Consider the following 24,146-nt stretch of genomic DNA (forward strand, 5'->3'; position numbering starts at 1 on the left):
AGATCAATATATCATTTAGATAATTTAAAAAAAATATTATCATTTTGCCTCAAGTAGAGTTTTACAGATTTACACGTCAAATTTAATTAATGTAGAACTACTTTATTATTTTGCGCAGAAGACTTATTCATTGACTGGGACATTTTATTTCACAGGCGTTTATGTAATTTTATTTTCTACGGGACTGAGGGTGATAACTGATAAACAATATTTTTATGGGCCGAATAACTCAATTTACATTTAAATCACATCTAAAAGTTACCATAAGTCTACGAACGCGAGGAAAGTAAAATCAAATGTGTTAAATAGTAGTAGTTTTCCTTTACTGAATTGATATTCAAATGAAATGTTTTTCAAAACTATAACTTCTATTGCGGCAATTAGTCTTGCTGGACAGGAAAGGGGGAAAAAAAAAGCACCAATAAATCCAGAATTCTTAAACTAAAATTTTAGATTTGCCCTCATGGATGAATCAATGATACAGTTTACCATGGTGATGACAACTGATGAATTGAAGCAAGCATAAAATCAGCGATTCAGAATGCAACCTCACAGAATAGATTGCAATTAAAAAATCCTTAGTACACATAGATCTAATTACTATTATTCCCGGCAGAAAAAAAAAAGAGTAAAAATCTATCCCTGACTAGATGGAGAGAATGGACCATTATTTTCTTGGGAGCACGTTCGGTGCTCATCAAGGGTGATTTCATCCTTGAACCACTTTGAAAATCTGGACGGTCCATATTAAATTATTTTTTTATTTTTAAAATAAAAATTTATAAAATTTTTAATAATTATATTTATTATTAACACATACCGTCTATATTTAATTAGATGAGTCTAAATTTAATATTAATTTGTTTATAATTTTTTATAAATTGAGGAAACAGATTTACTCTGAATGTTTTGAATCTAATAATATAACAAGTTAAAAATTTTGAATCTGAATAATACAAACTAAATCTATACGATCAATTTGTAAAAAATTATAAAAAAATTAATATTAAATTTAAACTCATCGGATTAAATATAGACGGAATATGTTAATAATAAACATATTTATTAAAAATTTCATAAATTTTTATTTAAAAATAAAAAACGTAATTTAAGCTGGACCGTCCGGTCCAGATTAAATTTGAATGGTCCAGATTTGTTCAGAGATGCTGAGCACGCAGTGCTCATCCCTCCGAATGTGCTCCCTATTTTCTCAACAATATCGATCTATTTGCTGCCAGTCCTTCTCAGATAATCCAACTTACATTTGGTCGCGTTCAGGATGACTCTATTTTTTTGGCGACCTTCTTAGCCTGGCATTAGAAGATAAGAATTAGCAAGCATAATAGTATTTGATTCGTATATTATACATACACTATTTGATAGTTTCCTACACTGTTCTCCATGCGAATTTATGCAGAATCAAGGTCACTATTTAATACAAACTCTCTTTATCTGCCACTCTATCTATTTGAGCACATAATAAAAATTATCTGTGGATTGTCACTTGAAATTAAAAGCTTCATAGATGCAAGAGCTTGACTCTAGCTGGTAGGCCTTTGATCAAGGTAAATATATCTTAAATGAAGAAAGGAAGAAGTTGCCTAAAAGATCCCTAGTCTGACCCATTTCTATTTTCAACATTTCGGCATTCATATGCCTAATACCCCAGAAAATTTCTTGGGCAAGTTACAGTTTTTCTATTCTCTACAACACGAATGGCGTATGCCAAGATAATTTAAGAGCATAACACAGTTCAAGTTTTACCTGTTCTAAGGTGAGAAACATGATCACATTCCATGATCCTAGCCGTCCGAAATTGGGGATAAACCCCTTATAAAAGGCAAGAGGTCCCTGAAAAATATTAGACTCCAATCAGATGAGAGAAATCATAAATGATACCCACTGACAATGCTGTTGCTTGTCTATCGAAATTTAATAATAGATGAAAATAACAGACCCCAGACCGTCCAAATAGAAGGAAAAGGCATATTTTGTACCACAAACGAGAATAATCAATGATATTTTGACATGGAAGTAGTGTTAACAAAGTAAAAAGTGTCATTCAAACAAACAAACTGAAGAGGGAATCGTTCAGCTGGTTTATGCTTCAGGATTATGCCTACCACATACAATGAGATATGATAAAATTCTCTGAACTCTAAGCGCTCTAAACCATCTTGATAGCCATGGGTCCACATAATTAGGGCATATACCTAAAGCAGATGGCAATGTTACCTAAGTGAATCATGTGGTGTAAGCAAAAAGAAAGCATACATCATTCTTCAAAGTTTTGACGAAACAATCAAGGGTACTTTTGTAGGTTGAATCGCCCATCATTCTGGATTTGACCTGGATATAAGAACCAGAAGTAAAGCAAAAGAAATGAATTAGTGCAATGTTAACACTGCAAGAGAAGGAGAACGGTTGGCAACGAAAATATATATAGGATTAGTCACATAATCATAACGATCAGAAGAAAGATAAGGCTATTCCCTCGTATTCATCAACCAAAACGGACTGTAACAGGCCCACTTGTTGACAAGAATCCTTATTAAGCTCTAGATGCCATTACTAATCCCACCGGTTTCTAGTAATGACTGGATTATGAGCTTATCATTATTGAACATAACAAGAGAAGCACAGAATTCATGGTGAAGGCGCAAGCGTATATATGGACACTAAGGTAAATCTATGCTAAATAAGTTATATGTATTCTTATGTGGACGACAGGGAGTTACCACATCAACTGGGGAGCCAATGCAGACAGCGAAAAATCCTGCCCCTAGCCCAGCAAGTAGATGAGTTACCACATTGTCGGTGAAGCCTGGAATTTTCAAAATGGTCTGCGGCATAAAGGAAATTTATTAGATATAGAAAATCACAAGTTAGGGAGAAAATTGGAAATTGAATCCAAAAGGCAAGAATCGAACATCTTATACATTACCTGTTTCACTTGATCATAGCTGGCTAGTTCTGCAGCATTAATAATAGCATTTCTTGCAACATTGGGGCCGAGACCGGTCCAAAGAGCCCCAATTCCTTCCTGTGTTTTAGATACATGATTGATAATAAATGTTGATGAGCTAGAAAGACTACTATATTTTTTTTCCTTTTTGAAAATCACAAGGTTAAATTTACAGACCTGTCTCACAATCGTGGAATAAGCATTTAAAGATCCAGAGTACCGTCTGGGCACACCGGGAGGTAATTTTCCTTCAGCTTGAAGTCTAACCTTTACAAGGTCGGTTGGATTTGCTATTGTAATTGCCACAGCACCTGTCAATAAGACAAGTGAAAATGCATGGAGATCGTAGTTCAAGTAATTTCCATTGTGCATGTGACATAAATAGCAACAATTCCTGCTAGAATGGGCAAAAGTCTGCATATATAGCAGCAAAGTCATTTTAATAGCACATAAATAAAATATTCCTGCAACACTGAGTACTGGACTCACCAGTGGTAAGGGCGGCAAGAATTTTCTTTGACAATGGAACATCTCCTACGAAATCCTTTCCAACATAGAAATTCTTGACCTATGGAAGAAATCTTATCATTTAAGTGTTTGGCCCGCATAAGTAAGCAGCACACATGAACTAAAAGAATTCAACAAGTCTACGTGACAAAGTTTTAAACTCACAGGCTCATATAACCCAATTCTTAAACCTCCATACACACATTGACGATGTAGTCCTGGCACAATGCCCTTCCAGAGAGCAGAAAGACCTTCTTCCCTGGCAATGGTACCAACTGTACCCAGCAAACCCCTATATTTAGGTAAGGTCACTGCTTCACCAGCGACTGCTTGTTTTTGGATCTGGAGCCTTACTTTAGCAGTGTCCAACGGGATTGTACATATCTATTCAGAATACAAGAACTGAGTGTCAATAAAAACCAGAATTGAGTAATTATCAGAGCGAAACAATATGTGAACTGAATTCACGAAAGAAAATCGGTAATTTAAAGCAAATTCCAGGTCGATCGCTCCAGTGAACAACTCTGGACGGTTTTCCATAAGCCTAATTCATATTACAGCTCCATACACTTCCACAATGCAATAGCTATCGTGGAAAGTAAATGTTCAAATTTGACAAAGTTCAAAACATATAACCAGGTAAGTCTGCAGAAGCCAGAGATTATTCAACCAGACCTTTGTCTGCCATATGTATAGTCAGCACTGATAAATGATTTCCAATCACTAGCAATCAATTTGTACCACTAAGCTAGTTCCAATATGTAAAGAAACCGCCAGGATTCAGAACTGCATGCTAATAATCAAATCAGAACAGTTAATATGATTTCTTGTTTGTCATTTATTGACCAGTAAATAAGATTTTTTTCGGTGCGTATTCAGCTAATCTACCGGAAAACTAATTTTAGCTCGAAACGTAGTCAGACAACCGGGAAGTAAGGCAAAAAAAGATGAAGCGACCAGAAACCAAGAAACCTACCAGAGTCTCTTGCACATTAGATCCATATCTTTTCAGGAATGAAAATTACAAACCAATAACAATATTAGCAACGAATTGTCTTCTACATGAATGAGGCCAAACATAATTAAAGAATACAGAAAAGGTGACAAAAAAAAAAAGGCACGCCCAGCTAAAATTAAAACAGATAGTGGCTATTAAAAATAAATAAAATAACAAAGCTAGAGGAACCAATCAAGAATTGAATTACCTCAGCAAAACATGCAGCGAAAGCACTGCTGGCAAAAGTTCCAGCGAAGGAGATATCAGATTTGGACTTGCCATCGGCAACCATGGCGTCGCAGAGACCCAAAAATGATCAAATCAAAAAGAAAACAGAGTGCTTGGTGCAGTGTAAGATACAGAGAAAATCAAAACCAATAGTGCAGATGAAAGAGGTGGGAGATCTTGGGATTGATTATTATAATGATACAGAGAAAGAAGAAGACGGGATGTGGGTGCAAGCAGGGGATTTCTTGGGAAAGCGAACAACAAAGTGAAGAAGATTGCGTAACTTTTTTTGTTTTCTAAATCGTGCAACGGCTCAGCGGCGGGCACTCTTTTTTTTTTTTTGGGTAAAAGGCGGGTACTCATTTTTGGTTCCCAAGGCCACATGCTTTTTGGTCGAAAATGCTCTATCGAGTTTTTGCGCTTAACAAAAGTTTGATCGTTGATGATTTTTTTTTTTTTTTGCCCAGTGATCGTTGATGATTATCAAGTGATTTATATAGTTTTTTATATTTTTATTAATATATTGATGATAATTTCTAGTTTCTAATTTTTAACAATTTTTTTACTTGTTAATTGATAATATACAGTTACAAGTTACCAGGTTCAATTTATTACCACAATTATATACGTCCAATTAACTAATTTTTTAACAGAATAACTTCTTAAAATTTTGGTTTGTATATTTTGTTGTGTATTTTCAGAAAGGAAAAAACTGATATGAAAATAAAAAATATATAAACTATTTTTTATTCATTTTCCCTCATTGTAGAACTTTTAAATTTTAAAGAATGAATGGGTAATTACATAATATAATAAAATAACATACTAATTTAACAAAAAATAATGTAGTAATTGATACGGATTTATTTGCATGTAGTATCAAAAATTCAAATATTGTGTATATTTTTGTTTTCCTTCTTAATTTAAATATTTTTCCTCTTAATTTTGCTGAAGGAAAATAAATAATGATGTCATTTTTGTTTTGCCTTATTTTAGAGTGATACATTAATACCACTGATAATATAACCAAATCTAATTTGTTAAAGTTAATTAACAACACTATCGTGTTACTTTAAAGTTATTGTCCAAAAAATTAAGCCATCATTGTCTAATATTAAGGTTGTTATAACTTATAAATAATACAATTGAGAAGAAAAAAGGGAAATTAGAATCAAAAAAATGAGAGCAGTAGAAAAGGCTTTCTTATATTTATTTGCAAGCATTGATTTACAACTCAAATTTAATTAAAATTTATAAATTAATTAATGATAAAGAAGATATTAAAACAATATTGAAGAGATAATGCATATCCATTTGATTTATACTCATAAAAATATTCTTATTCATTATGTCATCACTTTACATTTTGTTTGGATTTGATTTTTTTTTTTTTTGGCCCCGCACACACACAAACAAACAAAGAAAAGAAAAAGACGCATTCTAAGTTTCAAGTGATTATCCGTCACGTTTGAAACATTTGCTAAATAAAAATTATTAAAGTTCTACCAAAAAATCGCTCATATATTCAAATTGAAAAAATCGCTCATGTATTCAAATTGTTAGACTGGAAATTATGATTATAGAGATGGATAAGAATACAGTCATCTACAGATCAGTTCCTAAAGTTTTTCTTTGTTGACCAGGAGTCTACTAATGTCTGAATTGTTTATAATTTTAGTTTAAGGCAAATTAATTAAATTTTTAAACCTTTTCTCAGTGTCATACTTGGATTTCTAGAGATTTGGATTTGGACCAAATTTATTATTTAGATACATAAAATTTTATGCTGCAAATTTTTCATTACAATTCCTTTAGAATTTGAAATACTCAATTAATCTCAACCATCTTCTTTTATATCACCAAACATGGGAACAAGTTATATAAGTAGGTACAACTCATTCGTAATGGTGTAAAGTTTATATTACCTAAATAAAGAATTTTAAATACAAAAATTTTATGTGGGATTTTGAATCTAAATCCATCTATTCAAATGCTATTTTATAACAATTAAATGAGAATCTTCAAAATGAAGTTAATTTGAACAAGGAGTTGTATTAATATTTACATATTCATTCTCATGTGCACTTTTAGATGGTGCTTAATTGAATTGATGGATTTAGATTTAAATTTTATATATAAAATTTTACATTTAAAATTATTTATTTGGATGGTATGAGAAATTTTAGAAATAAGTTGAGATTCCAAATTAAAAATAAGTTTACTTTTATTTTTAAATCGGTAAGATATGAGAACAAGAATGATGAGAGAAGAGGTACAAAAAAGTTGAAGTGCTAAAATTTTAAATAATTAGAATATAAAGTTTTTGAAATTAAAGACAAATTATAATAAAAATTAAATAGATTGATAAAATTCAAATCTATAGATTTATATAGACAAGGAAATTTGACCCCAATCCAAATTTAAATCTCCATTGGTCCAAACACAACACATTTTTTGGGAAAAAATGCATCCACATTATAAGGTCTATGTGAGAATGTATAATTATTATGGAAGAATATTATTAACAAGTTTTAAAAATCTGTAGCCACTAAATTCAAACTAGTTAGTTAATCCCATGAGTTAGTCTAGATTAATTAATAACAATGATTGGCAGAAAAAAGTCATCCAAAAATAAACTGAGAAACTTTATTTGGAAGTATCAAATTCCCGCTTTAATTGTGCCATTCATACCCACCACGAAGTGGCATAGTCATTTATCAGATTCCAGTATTCCATAGAAACTCGTAAATCATGTAGCCCCCAAAAAGTGAAATATAGATTCCGGTGATATTTGCATGTTTGAAATATGGCACGCATCCATCCCCGTTCTCAGAACAAAAGTTGTGGGTAGCACGTTATCAATCTAATTCTCTTTCTTAAAATGGCCGTGCACAATATTTTCACGTGAAGAAACAACAACAACAACAAGCCTTTATCCCACTAAGTGGGGTCGGCTACATGGATTGCAAGACGCCATTGTGCTTTATCATTTATTAAGCTTTTAGAAATATTATTAATTAAGAAATCACGTTCAACAACTTCCAAAAGTGTTCTCTTAGGCCTTCCTCTACCTCTCTTAATCGGACTCAAAGTTATATGTTCCACTCTTCTCACTGGTGCCTCCCTCGGTCTTCTTTGTACATGCCCAAACCATCTCAACCGATTTTCTACCATTTTTTCCTCAATAGGTGCCACCCTCACTTTTTCACGTATGTGCTCATTTCAAATTTTATCTTTACGTGTATGTCCACACATCCATCGTAACATTCTCATCTCTGCTACTCCAACTTTATGCTCTTGCTGTCCCGTTAGAGCCCAGCCTTCACTACTATATAACATTGCCGGTCTGATAGCAGTACGATAAAACTTTCCTTTAAGTTTATTAGGCACCTTACGGTCACAAATAACTCCTTTAGCTTTTCTCCAATTAAACCACCTAGCTTGAATTCTATGTGAAATATCTCCACTGATTTCGCCATCATTTTGAATAATGGCTCCCAAATATCTAAACTTTTCCACTTGAGGTATAATTTGATCTCCCAATTTCACTTCCAAATTATTTTCGAATAGTCATTTACCAAATTTACAATATAAATATTCCGTCTTACTTCTACTCAGACGAAAACCTTTCGACTCCAATGTCCTCCTCCATAGCTCAAGTTTGCAATAAACCTCTTCTCTTGTCTCTGCTATAAGAACTATATCATCCGCGAAGAGCATACATTTCGGGATTTCCTCTTGAATATGTTCCGTCAAAACATTTAAAATCAAGTTGAACAAATAAGGGCTCAGAGATGATCCCTGATGTAGTCCAATCTTTATAGGAAAATCCTTTGTTTGACCACTAGGCGTTCTTATACTAGTTTTTACCCCCTCATACATATCTTGTATGGCTTTAATATAAGCAATCCATACTCCCTTTTTTTCCAACGCTTTCTAAAGCACTTCTCTTGGTATACGGTCATAAGCTTTTTCCAAATCAATAAAAACCATGTGTAGATCTTTATCTTTACAACGATACTTTTCCATTAATCCCCTTAGTAGATAAATCGCCTCTGTAGTTGATCTACCTGGCATAAAACTAAATTGATTCTCAGAAATACTTGTCTCCAATCTCAACCTGTGCTCAATTACTTTCTCCCACAATTTCATTGTGTGGCTCATGAGTTTAATCCCTCTATAGTTAGTACAATTCTGAATATCTCCTTTATTTTTATAAATAGGAATTAATGTACTTCTCCTCCACTCATCAGGCATTTTCTTGGACCGTAAAATCACATTAAATAACTTAGTTAACCATCTCACCCCTTCTTTACCTAAACATTTCCACGCTTCGATAGATATACAATCACATCCGTTGGCTCTACCATTTGCCATTTTCTTAAGAGCTTCCTTTACTTCCTTATTACGTATTTTTCGATAGAATGACAAATTTTGTTCTCCTTCACCAGTTACTAAATCCTCTAAGTTACTAGATGAATCCTCTCCATCATTGAAAAGTTTAGAAAAATAAGTCTCCCATCTATTTTTAATTTCATCATCAGTAACTAAAATTCTTCCCTCTTCATCCTTAATACACCTTACCTGTTTTAGATCTCTTGATTTTCTTTCCCTACTCTTGGCAATCTTATAAATATTTTGCTCTCCTTCCTTCGTCTCAAGGTTCTTATAAAATTCTTCAAAAGCTTTAGAACGAGCTTCACCCACAGCTCTCTTAGTTTCCTTCTTAGCCATACGGTACCTCTCCCAATTTTCCTCATTGTTACACAAATGTATGGCTTTAAAACAGTTTTTCTTATACTTGATTTTGTCCTGTACACTATTATTCCACCACCAAGACTCCTTATCTCTCGGACTAGAACCTTTCGATTCTCCCAAAACTACTTTTGCAACCTCCCGTATCTTTTTTGCCATATCCTCCCATATGATGTTAGCACTTTCCTGAGAATCCTAAATTCCTTTATCCAAAAGATTTCGCTTGAAAATATTTTGCTTCTCACCTTTTAATTGCCACCACCTAATCCTTGGTGTTACTACTTGTCGACGTTTTTGGATTTTACTCATAATACACACATCAAGGACTAGGACCCTATGTTGTGTCGTTACAGCATCTCCGGGGATCACCTTACAATTTTTACAAAGTTTTCTATCTGTGTTCTTAACCAAAAGAAAATCAATCTGCGACCTTGAGGCTCCACTTTTGTAAGTGATGAGATGCTCATCTCTCTTCTTGAAACAAGTGTTGGCAATCTTAAAATCATACGCCAATGAGAAATCAAGAAGAGTTTGCCCTTCATTGTTTAGCTCTCCAAAACCAAAACCACCATACACCCTCGCATACTGACCAGCTTCCCTCCCGACATGCCCATTAAAGTCTCCTCCAATAAAAATCTTTTCACTCTGTGGTATGTATCGAATCAACCCCTCCAGATCCTCCCAAAATAATTCCTTAAGACTGGCTTCTGTCCCGACTTGCGGCGCATAAGCACTAACAATATTAATAGTCTCACGTCCAATTATCATTTTTAAAGAAATAATTCTGTCTCTAATTCTGCTAACTTCTACAACGTTCTTCTTCCACTCCTTATCTATAATGATGCCTACTCCATTGTGTGCACTTACATTTCCTGTATACCAAAGTTTGAAACCTTGAATATCCTTAGCTCCTTCTCCACGCCATTTTGTTTCTTGCAAGCAAAGGATATTGATTTTTCTTTGAATCATAACCCTTACAACCTCTTCAGATTTACAATTTAATGTCCCAACATTCCAAGTACCAAATCTAATTTTGCTCTTATGGACTAACTTCTTTAGCCGCGTGCGTCCAGAATGACACGGTAGCCCTTGCTCATTTAACACTACATCCGGGCGCCGATGCAGCGGCTCTAACTCACTTATCACTGTACTCGAGCCATGCAGCGCGTTACTTACGGGCAATGACCTAGCATTAACATTATAACGTCTATTATCCATGTTCATGATAGATTCAACAAATTTTTACATTGGCTGTTGATGGCCTAACACAACCCTCCTCCTTTACCCGAGCTTGGGACCGGCTATAAACATAGGCGGAGTTTTCATGTGAAGAAACAAGACGTTAAAATGGCATGAGATAATCAAAATAGAATAGATTAGCCACACTAGCTTTCATGTTAGAATGCCGACTCAAAAGTCTAGCAATTGTTTATAGTTCCCTCAGCAGGACAGTGAATAGAACATCCACAAAATCCTTCTCAGCTTTAGAGCTTAGAGAACTCAGCTGTCCTTTTTATCCACAAATACTGTCAATGAAATTTGTTTCTGTGTTGCGGATGAAGCTCTTTCCTCATCAAGAGTTGACGTCCGCGGTGACTTCACTTCATAACACTTTACCCGACCTTCTACCTATCAAAACCCTCCGTAAATAGCCCTTTCTATGATACCAATCTCTTAATGAAAACACCAAATTGACCAACACAAGTCCAAAGGAAGAATCCATCCCAAAAAACGAGTCTATTAAGTGGAAGAGCTCTTCACACTTATAAACCCCACACTACTTGTGATTCTTTCCAATGTGTAGGACTCATGACAGCATAAGACTGATCCTAGACCACCAAATAACCCAAAGTTCTAAAACTGTAACGAGAATGTCAGTTTTGAGAAAAAATCCTATATATAAAAAGCCTATAGGAGATACTTGCAGGAAAACCTAACGAGTCACCCTCATTATGCATGGACGTCCTTGAATTATATAAGGTTATCGTTATTGTTTTGAGTCAAATGCTACGTCTGCGTTAAAGTCAATAATTTGAGTCAAAATTGATGGGCTAAATCAATAAACCTAAACAATCTTAGTAACAGGTTTAGAAGTTTAGATAGAAGATTTTCCTGAGAAATCCAGGTCAAAGCCTAAACCCAAATGGGCCGAAATAACCGAACTCTTTCCTTCTGATCCCCTTTCATTTTGTTTTTCCCTCTCGACTGATATCATCTTATCCTTGAATAGTGCAAGTAGATTCCATGTGGTTCATTTATGTATAGTATTGTGTATTGTATTAGTGCTCTTGGTCTACGTGCCATGTCATGCTAACCTCTTCATCAAAATTACAAACAATAACTATTTGAAAACAAAGCTTTGACCGGAAAAATTATAAAAAGTAAAAAGATTACTAGTACTGGGTTGCAAAGTTCGATACTTGATAGAAAATTAAAAAAAAAGTAGAAAATGAACATAAGTGAGCACCAAAATGTTAAATCTATATGTGAAAGAGGGACGTTCATGATATAATTAATTTTTCAATCACTCGGCCATCACAATACCTCGAAACAAAACATCGAAGCAAGAGCATGAAACTGAATGTAGATATTTAAGTGCCAGTTACGTTCCTCGTATAGGATTCCATTTAGTAGCGAACAACTGCTGATTTCTGTCTGTTTCACTTCAATTTAATATTAACTCTTGGACTGACACCCAAGTGTGTGAGACCTATTATGGAAGTATTTGATAAACATCTTTTCAAACCAATTGTCAAAGCCGAAGTTGAGACTACGGAAGCTTTAAGGATGCTCAGTACCTACATTGTAAATGAGTCTAAAAATAAAGTGGGGGAAATTGCAACCACGTACCATGCAATAAATCTAATCTTGGGCAAGTAAAATGTGGAAATTAACAAAAAAGACTCGTAGACACGTACTTGTACCCCAATACAGATGGTTCTTTCTTCCAAGTCATGGTGAGGCACCTTGGATTCTGTTAAAGATGATAAAGCATCGTGAGATGAAAATGGTTTCACCGACAAGTCAATCAACAACCATGAAACGTCGTTCTACTCTTGGCATATCCATGGCCATGGTCTGATTTTTCCAACTTGGAGACTTAGGGCCACACATTCTCACTCGTTTCAAAACAGTGCCACTGCCCTGCTATACAATCTTGCATCTGCAGTCAAATAATAATCTGAACCGAAACAAGCGTGACGATAAGATCAACTTAACTCGGACGGACGCCTCAGTTCACCGATAGGTAACATCTGGTTCTTCACCTTAAAATATGGGGCTATTACAAGGGTGGCGAACATATTCTTCACTTTCTTTGACTTAAAGTCTTTGGTTGAATCAAAATTAATCAAACTGTTATACAACTTGTCGACACAAGCCAACCCAGAGTTCCCTTTTAAAACTCTTTCTAAAGGTCCTAGTGGGAATGTCAAGAAGCAAAAAAGCTTCTGGTCCATGAAATCTTTGTCAACTTAAGCAAAAAGTATTTTCGACCTTGATTTTGCCATCAATACCTTCAACTTCAGCATCCTAACACTCTCTATACCTTGCCAACCAGTTCTGTTGAACAATGTTTCAAGTTCCCAACTCTGTGTTCCTTCATTGACAAGGAATCTGAGAGTGCTGTGTTCGAGATTAACATACACTTGAGCAGGTCCACAATCATCAAAAACATGATAAGGCATCTGATGATGAGAGATATATAGGGAATGAGATTTCACAGTGACACAATTAACGTTTCCAGAAGCTCACCTCATTTGAACTAAAAACCACAGTGGACTCCGTACAGGTAGATCTTTAGAGCGTAGATTCTTCAGAAGACACAATGTTGTGTTCAGATCAGCAGGAAGTACATTAAGATCGTCAAAAATAATAAAAGATGCCGTCTCCTTTTCATAGCCTTCCCTTGTATCATCTCGCATTTTGGGAAGGTATGAGATGAAGCAATATTAACAGTGCAGTCGAATAGGGTTTGTTTAATAAGGATAACAAAAATGTAAAATGAGTTGGAAAAGAGATTATTACCTCCAGTATCACCACTCGCATTTTCATCTGATGATCCACTAACCAGAGGACCGAATAACGGTGATTTGCCAAGCGTCAAAATGTTGTCAAACCCCCACCAGGGAATCTTCTCTCAAAAGACAACCCTTACAGCCATAATAGTTGGTTGGCTTGGTGTTATCAATGTTGAGTTTGAGATTCTGATTATAACGTTCCATTGAGCTCCTTGGCTGTAGAAGCATATGCTTACATGTCTCTGAATTCAAATACAAGGGATCCAGATTAGCCACACTTTCATACAGTGAGCTTATGCATCCGAATCGACAAAGGCTACAAGTTTGAATCCTAACTCACAAGTCTAACAATAGTTCCCAACGGTAATGTCAAGAAGCTTAAAAGAAAATCCACGAAATCCTTCTTCGCTTCAGCATAGAGCACTTTATTTTTCTCTTTGTCCACAAGAAGCCTCATTAAGATTTGTTTCGGTGTTGCAGATGAAGCCATGCAGCAATCCTAAACCGCCAAACCCAATAACCTTGTGAAATTCCAACGAGGACCTGAGGTTTTAGAATTTAGAACTAGAAATATCGATGAGGGTTTTATAAAGGAGCATCTCTTTATCACTAAGGAATACTCCCTCTAAATCACATCACAATATAATATAAGGCAAATCTTACTAGTTCAAAATATAAGACCTTAGATAATGCATTGAAATTTTAATTTCTATCATCAAGCTTCTTATTTAAGATAGTTAATGAAAGTATAATGAAAAAAATATAAAATTTTAAGAATTTAATGTCTCACTAACATTATTTATAAATTATTAATTATGACTTATATTGTAAGAACAAACAGAGTCACTTTCATGAGTCTGACGGTTATTAATATTAATATTATTAGCAATGGCTCTTGATCATTCAAACTGGTGATATTATGAAGGCTTTGTGGCTCCTCATCATCATTCAACTTTTAATTAGGGTTAACGTCCTTGTTGCTGGTAAATGCCGTTGAATCTGCACTCTTTTGGAAGTCAAAAAGTTCTTGCATTGATTGCCCATGTTTGCCTCTTTGTCTCCTTCTTTCCATGGCGATGGCTAATTGGTTCCACTGCGCTAATCAGTGTTGAAGGAGTTAGGAGACAGTAAAGACACCACAAGTATTGTAACGAATGATAAATTAAAGTTGATCTCATAAAAAATTAAATAAATTGATAAATAAACATTAAATACCCAATTAAGTCAAGTGAATTAATCACATATGAGAGTTTGAAACCTAAAAAAATTAGCAATTAAGATTCAGAAATAAATAATTCCACCAAACAATAATTTCATAAAAGAGATAATCTAAGCTCCTACGCCTTTGTTTACTTCTTAGAATCTATTTCCTCCAAATTACCTAAGAGTAATTTTGTTTGATTAATCTAGAGTCTAATTATTGTCTTTTGAATCAATTACAACCCTCTCTTAAATAAGAATGTAAGTGTTAACACAATTATCCAAGAGGCGTTTAAAATTCAATATATGAGTCCAAGAGATATATTCTTATCCTAATAGCAAATTAGAATAAATTCTAATCCCATATTACCTAATCTCAAGGTTCATTTAAGGTTTTACTTTTCAAGATAAACCCTAAACCCCTCTCAACTCAATGGTGGCCAATCATCAAGCAAGTCATAGTAAATGAGATTAAGTAATCCAAAACTAACATTAATCATAAAATAATTGGAGAAAATAGTATCTAATATGTATACAAGTTTATAGTTGCTTAGGTTATAAAGAAAATTTAGCAATACAACAGTAAACTCAATCCCATAATAGTAAAATGAAAGAACAAAATCAAAAACATTGGAGAAGAAAGAGAAAAATAAAATTAAACTAGAAGCAATCACAAATTAAAATGTGGATAAACCATCTTCCTCCAAGTTCCTAGGTCAGTGCCCAACCTTCAAAATCACCTCCTCCGGTCCAAAGAACTTCTCAAAAGTTGAACTACTTAAAACCCTTGCATTTTCTTGCTTTTCTATCTGAAAAACTAATGTTGTACGTTTTTGGTGTGAAATCTGCTATAGTGCCCACTACAACGAGCTTTGTTTCTAGTTTAGAATTTGCTTTGTAACACAGACTAGCTGTACTGGCTGCTGTAGCGGGTGATCATTAAAATTTAATTTCTTCATTAAATTCTTTATATTTTCCTTCTTCACCTCTTCCAAACTCTTGTAAATTTTTTTAAAATTTAAAATGACTCAAATTGACAATAGACATTACTCTAAAACAAAATCAAAACACAATATTTACAAGATAAGCTAACTAACACTAAAATAAATACTAAACACAAGATAAATAAATAAAAATAACTAAATGACTCTCTAAAAGATCAATAAAACTCTTCAAAATATATATAAAAAAATAGTTAGCAGTAGCCACTATTTACCAGCTACTCAAAATTGATGTTGCTTGGAAAAACCGAAAATAAGATTTAATTGACTCTAATCAATTGTCAAAGCCTAAGTTTAGATCGGTGAAGCTTGTAGATCCAAAATATAAGTAATTTTTTTAAAAAAAATCACATATGAACAAAGTCATCATTCCTATAAAAATATACTCCTATCTAAAAGTGTATAAAATTTTATATATGTCCCTATATAAATAGAGTAATAAATAATGTGTTGTTTTTTCTTTTATCCCTAGTGCCAATTATCAATGCACTCCATGAGGAGTGAAAAATACATTTATACAAAGATCTAAGTTAACAAATATAAGGAGTAAAATGGAAAAAAAAATTACATGAACTAAGTTGCTTAATTATATTTTGAACTAGTCTTATTAGGGGCAAAAAGAGAAGATTAATTTTAGTCATAGTTATAAGGCATTATACTTTTTTTTTTTTTGTTATGTTCATCTTTATTAGAGGCTTAAGGTGGAAACTTTGAAAATAGAGTTAATAAATTTTAAGGTTTTTCTTAATTAGAGTAAGCATTTTCTCATGTTATCTTGGTTGGAAATATAAGCAACTTAGTATTTATAATTATTTTTTTATTTTACCCCTTTTATTTGTTAACATGAATTTTTGCATTTATGAATTTATAGTCATCTTCTCACTCATCATAAATTAGAATTAAAAATAAAAAAGGAAAAAAAATATACATATATATATATATATATATATTTATATAAGAATTTAATGATATCTTATTATTGTTAAACAATACTTATAACTAAGTTCGAAATTAGAACAAGAAAATGTAACAATATATGGTCTTGATTACTTCAACTCTTTAAGATTTTTAGGAATAGCTTTCTCATAATAATCATTCTATACTTCAATAGAAGCATATTTTTTTATAATTTTATTCTAATATAAAAAAATTTGTTAGCAATAATTATGTGAAATGTTTCTCCTACAGTAATCAGCATTCTTTAAAAATAAAATCTTGGCATTTGCTTTCAAGTTTTCTTTTCTTTTCTTCTTTCTTTTTCTTTTTCTTTTTCCCTTTTTGCTGGACCACATGCTTTCAAGGTTTGAAGAAGTTGGTTTCTTTGTGCACTGCAATGCGCACTAATGTGAATAAAACATCATGTCGCTGTGCTCAAAAAAATTTATAATTATAAATTTTATGTGTTAAAATTTAAATTGAAAAGGGGGGGAAAACTTATTAGGCTAGGTTTGAAAATCAAAGACATAATGTAATCATGGGCTTTTTAGGCCCTGCCCTATAGGGTTGTGTCCACCTTATTTTCCAGCTCTACATCTAAATATAGCATAAATTTAAATATTAGAGGAAATCCAAATTTCGAAGAGGCAGATGAAGAAATGGCTTTTGGAGAAGCCTAGAGAAGCTGCTAATCATTTACTTATTGACTCCAAATCACTTGGTTTTACTAGCACCACCTCAATGAATCCATAATAGTCTTGATCCTATTTATAAAAAAAAATTAATTTTAATTTTATTTATAAAACACTTTACTATTTTTATTTTTTTTACTTTTTTTTTGCTTTCATTAAATGTTTGGAAAATATATTTTTTCTAATAAATTTTAAAGTAGGATTGATAAAATTTAAAGCTTTTCTTAATTTTAATAAAATATGTTAAAAATAATTTATAAATAAAATTAAAGAAAGTATATTTTACTGCAACCATTCAAAACTACTAGAGGTTAACCTCCTATTTTGCAATCGTCATCATTTGAGTGAGCGAGACTAGTTTACCCTTTTCTTGATACAATAAATATTCGTGCTTCATTTGAAATTAATTTTTTTCTGAAATGATCTTGATCACTCTGACGTTATCCTTGCACATTTTTAAGAAAATCTTTTCTGTTTTGTAAAGTTGATTAAATCCCAGGAGAAGGTGGCTCTTGTTAAAATATATCTCATGCTAAGAATATGCTATGTTTTTTTGTCATAATCAACTAGATGCGCTCCTCATATAACCTAAGCGAGTATATGGCCAATAGAAAGAAAAAGACTTTGAAATGTTAAACGGTCAGACTCTATTGCGCTATCCAGGCGAAAGAATTGCTTCAAGGCCCACGACAAATGTCTATTCTTACCCAGATAGGGACCGGCCTTCAATTCCAGAGATCAATTCTTAAAAAATCTCCAATAAAACTATTTGTACTTGAACAAAGGAATACACTCAAGACAAAACAAGTTCCAATTAATTGAATGCTAGAGTGAAAAACAAAAACAAAAATCTTTAAATCTGTCTTTTTCTTTTTTGGTACAAACCTGCTTTCATGTCTGTAAATAACATATTTGACAACTTTCACAAGTCAAGTGCGGTATCCCTGTCTTCCAACTAATTTTAGTAAAATGTTTCGCCAGAATTCTTTTATGCTAACAATATGATCATTACGGACTGGGGAGATTACACTCTGTTCTCTCAAAATTTGTGAAAATTTAATAATATATATGTTTTTTAATTTTGACTTTATTAACTGTCTTCCAATAATGGAGCATCTACAAATTAATCACTAACAAAGTCATCATATTATCTTTCACCAAAAAAAATCACATTATCACATTATGATCGAAATCAAAGTCGCACCTAAACAAGGTATGGCTTATATGTACACGTAATATTTGCCTCTACCTACTTTCTTTGATTGGGTATGAGATGGACTCCTCCAATCCTATTATTATTTGTGTTTGTGAACTCTTTCAGAATGTTATGAGTTCTACATTAAGAGGTCATATTGGTGGAGTATGGATTATAAGTCAGACACCCTCTCCCTATAAGACACCTTTTGGGGGTGAGTTTTAATTAGAAGGTTTATGGTCGTAACATTACAGTGCTCAACTGACTTATAATCCACACACCACCAATATAGCCTCTCAATATAGAACTCATAAAATAGCTCATCCCTCAAAAGCCGGCATCCGTCCATGAACAGTACTTCTCAATGAGAGCACCAATGTTACGACTACAAGCCCTTTAGGTAGAACTCACTTTCAAAAGATGCATTATAGGAGAAGGAAATTCAAACTTATAAACTATACTTCATCAGTGTGGCTTCCCAACACAACAGAGTCAATCAATTAAACCATTCATCATCAAATAGTCAAGTTGTACAACACACCAGAGATGACATTGGTAACGTCACTTCATACAACGTAGATAGAACAACTCAGACATGAAAAACAGAAAAAAGTTTCATCAAATACAAGCTCACTCAATGAAATTTACATAAAACAGAAACACACATCGCTCTAAAATTGACTTATGCATGAGCGGTGCCACTACTCAAATCAATCAAGTATTGGTCCCAAATTCTGAATCACAAGCAATCCACATGGCTAGAGTTCGCCAGAATACAAAAGCCTTCCAACTTCAAAAGAAATAAAGGCATCGATGCAAGCATACTTTACCTGCTCAGAATTAAGCCACGGATTGTCCCATCTGCTTCTGCTAATACTCTTTGGCTTCTCAATTTCCTTCTCAAGAACACGCAGGGCCAAAGTCTTGAGTCCCGATTTCTTCAAATCCTCGTCCCCCAACTTGTCAGCCGCCAGATCGCGCAGATCAACGTACGTAGCCACACTTAAGTCGTAGTCACACACAAGTTTCTCCACATCCTCTTCAATCCCAACGCCCACAAACTTGTGATTCGCGTTTCCGAGAAAACTGATCAGAGATTGGGGGATGTTTGGAGCGTGGAGGATTTGGAATATGAGGCATCGAGGGCCGACACAGAGTTGGAATATGGCAACCGTCGAGCATATTGCCTGAAATGGGCGCCATTCACGTCGAGGCCGACGATAAGAGGTTGAGGAAATGGGGTTAAGAGCCGGAATCGTAGAAGAAGTGAGCAATGTGTGAGAATCGTAGGGAAGGGCGTGGTCTACTATGGCTATGGACATTTGGATTTGCAGAGTAACAACGAGATTGAGAAGTTGAGTAGTGGAGGGTGGACTTCGCAATGGGGAAGAGAGAGTCGGAGTCAAAATTCAAAATATATTTTTTTTATTTTTATTCTTGTTAAGATTAGTGTTACAATTAAAAAAAAATATTATTTTGTATTTTTTTTTTTCTCATTTGTCAAGGTATCTCACAGCTAGAAGCGACGAGAAGTAATTCTTCAAAAAATCTTAGAGCCATAAATATTTACAACAATTAAATTGTAGAAGGATATTTAAGAGATTTAAAGTTCTATTATACTCTACCCATTTAATTGTGAGGACATTATTTTAATTTAAGGTTTACCTGTGATTTGCATTAGATGGGTTAAGTTTTTTTAAACATTATAATTAATTTACATTGTTTTTTGACTAAAAATAATTTATTTGAATTCAATATCATCCCTTCTTCCTAGAGAAGCATTGAAGAAAACTCACTCTATACTTTTACTGTTATACTCATACATATGAGGCAATGTTTTTTAGGATTCATTTGTCCGAGATAAAAAAAAAGTAATTTTTAAGTAATTTAGAGATTTTATAAAAATAAATTTATTTGGGAGAATTTCAGTTAAGGAGCTGAAAAGACACATAATTTTTTCCTCAAAAATTTTGAAACTTCAATTCAAAAAGCAAAAAGACAAAAAATACTCTTTGTTCAAATATTTAAAAAATCGCCAACCACTGTCGTTGAAACACCACCGCCGTAACCGAAGCCTCACCAATGACAGTAACCACTGAACCTCAATTGCTAAACCTCTGACTACCAGTTGGATCACCACCAACGGTGGTTGGAGAATTAATTCTCTAAAGGAGGCCAAGGTAGGTGTAAAACCCATGAATCATTAGCTCATTAAAAAGTTATGAATCATTAAGCCATTGAACCCATTTAAAAATATAACACATAAAATATATATATAATAAATCTGTTTTCAAATTTTTAATTATTTTTGTTACTTATTAATAACATAACTTTACTTGTTAATACCTTAACATATTTGTTAATTATTTAACTTTTTTATTAACCCCATGACTCCTGTAGCAAAATTACATTACTTATTAATCACGTAACTATACTTTGTTAATGTCTTAATAGGACTGGTCAATTACTTAACTTTTCTTATTAAATTCACGACTCCCACAACATAACTGCCTTACTTGTTAATAATGTAATTGTACTTATTAATATTTTAACAAGACTTATTAATTACTTGAATTTACTTGTCAAATTCATGACTCCTTTAACTAAAATGTATTACTTGTTAATCATGTAACTTTACTTATTAATTATGCAACAATACTTATTAATTGCACAACTTGACTTGTTAATATCATAACAAAACTTGTTTTAACCATTATTCCCAAAAAGCAACTAAATTATTTGTTTAATTGTGTAACTTTACTTGTTAATTTCTCAACAATACTTGTTAATTGTCTATTATCACTTTTTAAATGAACATGTAATTTATATAAAAATTTAAGTTTGTCAGGTTACGAAAATGATGATAGTCGGGTCTCTCTTATCATATGATTATCAAGTATAATAAATTATATGATTTATCATATAATTTTTATGTATAAGATTAATAAATTATATGATATTTCAATCAGATGTCAGAAAGGTACCTAAAAAATGTTATTCTGTATAATAAATATAATAATCATAATTTTTATTTTACAAATCATAAAAATTAAATAAGAATTGAATCCATTTATTTTTCACGCTAAATAAGAGGTAATTTAATCATTTAATTTAAAATTATCGGTCAGAAAGGTACCTAAAAAATTTAGAGTGTAAACCAGGTTTACATGTTACGAAGGCCGGGTTTTTATGATTATATCCCAGAAGATACACTTTTAGCGGGCTGATAACAAAACCAGGCCTAAACTTTTTATTGATTTTGCCCCAAACACATTTCGATTTATTTTTGGCTAGCCAGTTTTAAGGTTTTGCTATGACTTATCATATCTTTTCTTGAATAACATGCCATGGATTCCATATGGCTTTGTGTTTTTCAGTAAAAATAAAATGAAACTTTTAATTTAAAGTTTATTTTAAATAGCAATTTGATCTTTAAAATTTAATTTTAATTAATTTAGTCTCTTAAATTTATATTGATTATCAATTTGGTTCTTCTTATTTAGAAAAGATATGAGACTCTTTAAAATTTACAAACATAGATAACACTATGTAAATTAATGAAAATAAATATAATTATTTTTTTAAAACAATAGACTCTGAAATTTAAAAAAAAAATCAGAGAACAAAGCACAGTATAAAGATGTATTGATTAAAATTAAAATGATTTTAAAAGTTAATTTATTATCGTTTAGACTTTAGATACATATCATGCTAAGTTATTTAATATAATTTATTCACTATATTGTTTTGAGTGCTCATTTATATTTTAAAAATTTAAAAGACTCATATGATAATTTAAGAAAAATGAAATGAAATAAGTTGATAAAAATTAAACCAGAGTAACAAATTAATTATTAAGTCAAATTTGGCGGACTAAAAGTTTCACTATTCCTTACATAAAATAAAATAAGGAGTAATTTTATATAAATAAATATATTATATGTCTAAATAAAACATATTTACTACTAAATAATGAAACAGTAATACAATTATTATCATCTATATATTAAAAATAAAGTAATATGGAATTAACGGTAAAGAATATAGTCATGTATATTAATTAACAATATATACATCGCTCTAAATTTCTGGGGAAAAGTCAGTGGTTTTTAAAACTTGATGTCAAGATTTGAAACCTACCAAATTATTTTTTTATTTTTTTTTAATATTCTTTATTTTATTGGTAAAAAAATCTCCATGTCATTAGGATATTATTCCCGCAACGCAAAATTTGGAACATATGTATACCTTATCAAATGGCCTTTTTTTTATAAAATTTTAAATCCAATCATTCCAATGTCATTTCATGTTTGGAAACGACCATCTGTTCCCGCAAATTGAACACTGAACACACCCAAGTCCATCTTCATTTTTTAAAAGCATTATTTTACAATAAGCTTACTGGACTGCTCTTTTAAACTTGGAAATCGGTAGCTTTTTTATTTAGAGAGTGTAAATGATTTTGAGTTTAAAAAGATTGGCCTTTTTCGGCCTTAAAAAAAATAAAAGGACCATCCTTTTTATGCCCTATTAACTTTTGTTCAATTTGAAGTACGAAAAATAAATAAAAATTAAGGAGGTATCATCTATTAACGTTAGAGGTGGATCAAGTTCTAGAACTTCAACCATGACAGTCATCATACTTCTCATACTTCATGTGTCTCAAAAACAACAACAATAACTTTTTGATGACTTATTTGATGTATGTTTTAAATACTTTGTCAAGAAAGTTTATTATTTTTTTAATATTGTTATACTTTATTGTATTAAAGTATTTTTTAATCCTTCACAAATTATAATGTAGGATTATTAAAATATTTATATGAATATAATGATTTTTCTATGGACAAGTGTAAATGATTTTTCTTTCCTTTTGATAAAAGGGAAGAAGAAACAAAACAAAAACACAAAACAAAAAAAAAAGAAGAACAGGAAATTATGGAGGCTCAAAAAGAACATCCCTATAAGGTTTTTAGCTTGAAGATAATGGAATCCCAGTGAAATAGTCAGCACTTTCTTTGCACATCTATCTACTTCATGAGTACTTCCTCTAGCAATAAGAGCAACCCTTATCCTCCAAACCCTTTTTAACATCTCACGTGCTTCTTGTATTAAGGAGTATATTCATGAAAGTTTATATCACCTCCCTAAAGAAGGTTGATTGCATCAGAGCAATTAGAAAATAAAGTATCAACTTGAATTCCTTTATCCCATGCAAACTTTAAGCTCATACTACATGCCCATAACTCAGTAAAAAGCGCATCTCTTTCATGAAGTTTGACAAGAAATCCACATATCAAATCATCATTCCCATCCTTAACTAAACCTCCATACCCCCACTAATCCTATGCTTATCAAGTATGCTCCATCAACAAAGATACTAAAGCTATCAGCATCCTAATTTACTATAAAGAGAGCTCTGAGATAATCCTTACCTACCAAGATTATGCATGCCAAGCTTCTTGTGACTTAAGCTCATACATCTAATAATAACTCTAGCATGTGCTCTTGATGTGGCAACATTTGTATATCTTCCTTTGAAACCCAACTTCATTACGTTTGCTCCCACAAAAGCCAACACACAATAGAGAACCATTTCAGTCCAGTTCTCACCATTTCTGCCCATATTAGAGCTCAGATTCCATTTGAAC

At 32.5% G+C, this 24,146-nt stretch overlaps 2 protein-coding genes across 5 annotated transcripts; both read right to left on the reverse strand.

The window, feature by feature from the left end:
- Positions 1 to 424: 424 nt before the first annotated feature.
- On the reverse strand, positions 425 to 4,966 carry LOC129295731 (mitochondrial uncoupling protein 1-like). 4 transcript variants are annotated; one of them, XR_008589616.1, is made up of 9 exons: positions 4,678 to 4,966; positions 3,638 to 3,856; positions 3,455 to 3,533; positions 3,143 to 3,276; positions 2,945 to 3,043; positions 2,720 to 2,843; positions 2,275 to 2,349; positions 1,765 to 1,851; positions 425 to 1,310 (listed from the first exon to the last, which is right to left on the reverse strand). XR_008589616.1 is itself a non-coding variant. In XM_054934276.1 (9 exons), the coding sequence occupies exons 1-9, from the start codon at positions 4,759 to 4,761 to the stop codon at positions 1,275 to 1,277; spliced, it is 918 nt and encodes a 305-aa protein (XP_054790251.1). In that variant the 5' UTR covers positions 4,762 to 4,962; the 3' UTR covers positions 425 to 1,274. The 4 variants fall into 4 exon arrangements, 1 of the variants encoding a protein (XP_054790251.1); XR_008589615.1 differs by having other exon boundaries at positions 2,236 to 2,349; positions 2,739 to 2,843; positions 4,678 to 4,965; XM_054934276.1 differs by having other exon boundaries at positions 2,739 to 2,843; positions 4,678 to 4,962.
- Positions 4,967 to 18,987: 14,021 nt separating this feature from the next.
- Positions 18,988 to 19,817, reverse strand: LOC129295730 (3'-5' exonuclease-like). Its single transcript, XM_054934275.1, has one exon. It carries the CDS (start codon positions 19,815 to 19,817, stop codon positions 19,254 to 19,256), a length of 564 nt encoding a protein of 187 aa, XP_054790250.1. The 3' UTR covers positions 18,988 to 19,253.
- Positions 19,818 to 24,146: the final 4,329 nt, after the last annotated feature.

Source organism: Prosopis cineraria, unplaced genomic scaffold, assembly GCF_029017545.1.
Source record: "Prosopis cineraria cultivar Desert tree isolate PC_DT_omini unplaced genomic scaffold, ASM2901754v1 PC178, whole genome shotgun sequence".
NCBI classification, from domain to species: Eukaryota; Viridiplantae; Streptophyta; class Magnoliopsida; order Fabales; family Fabaceae; genus Prosopis; species Prosopis cineraria.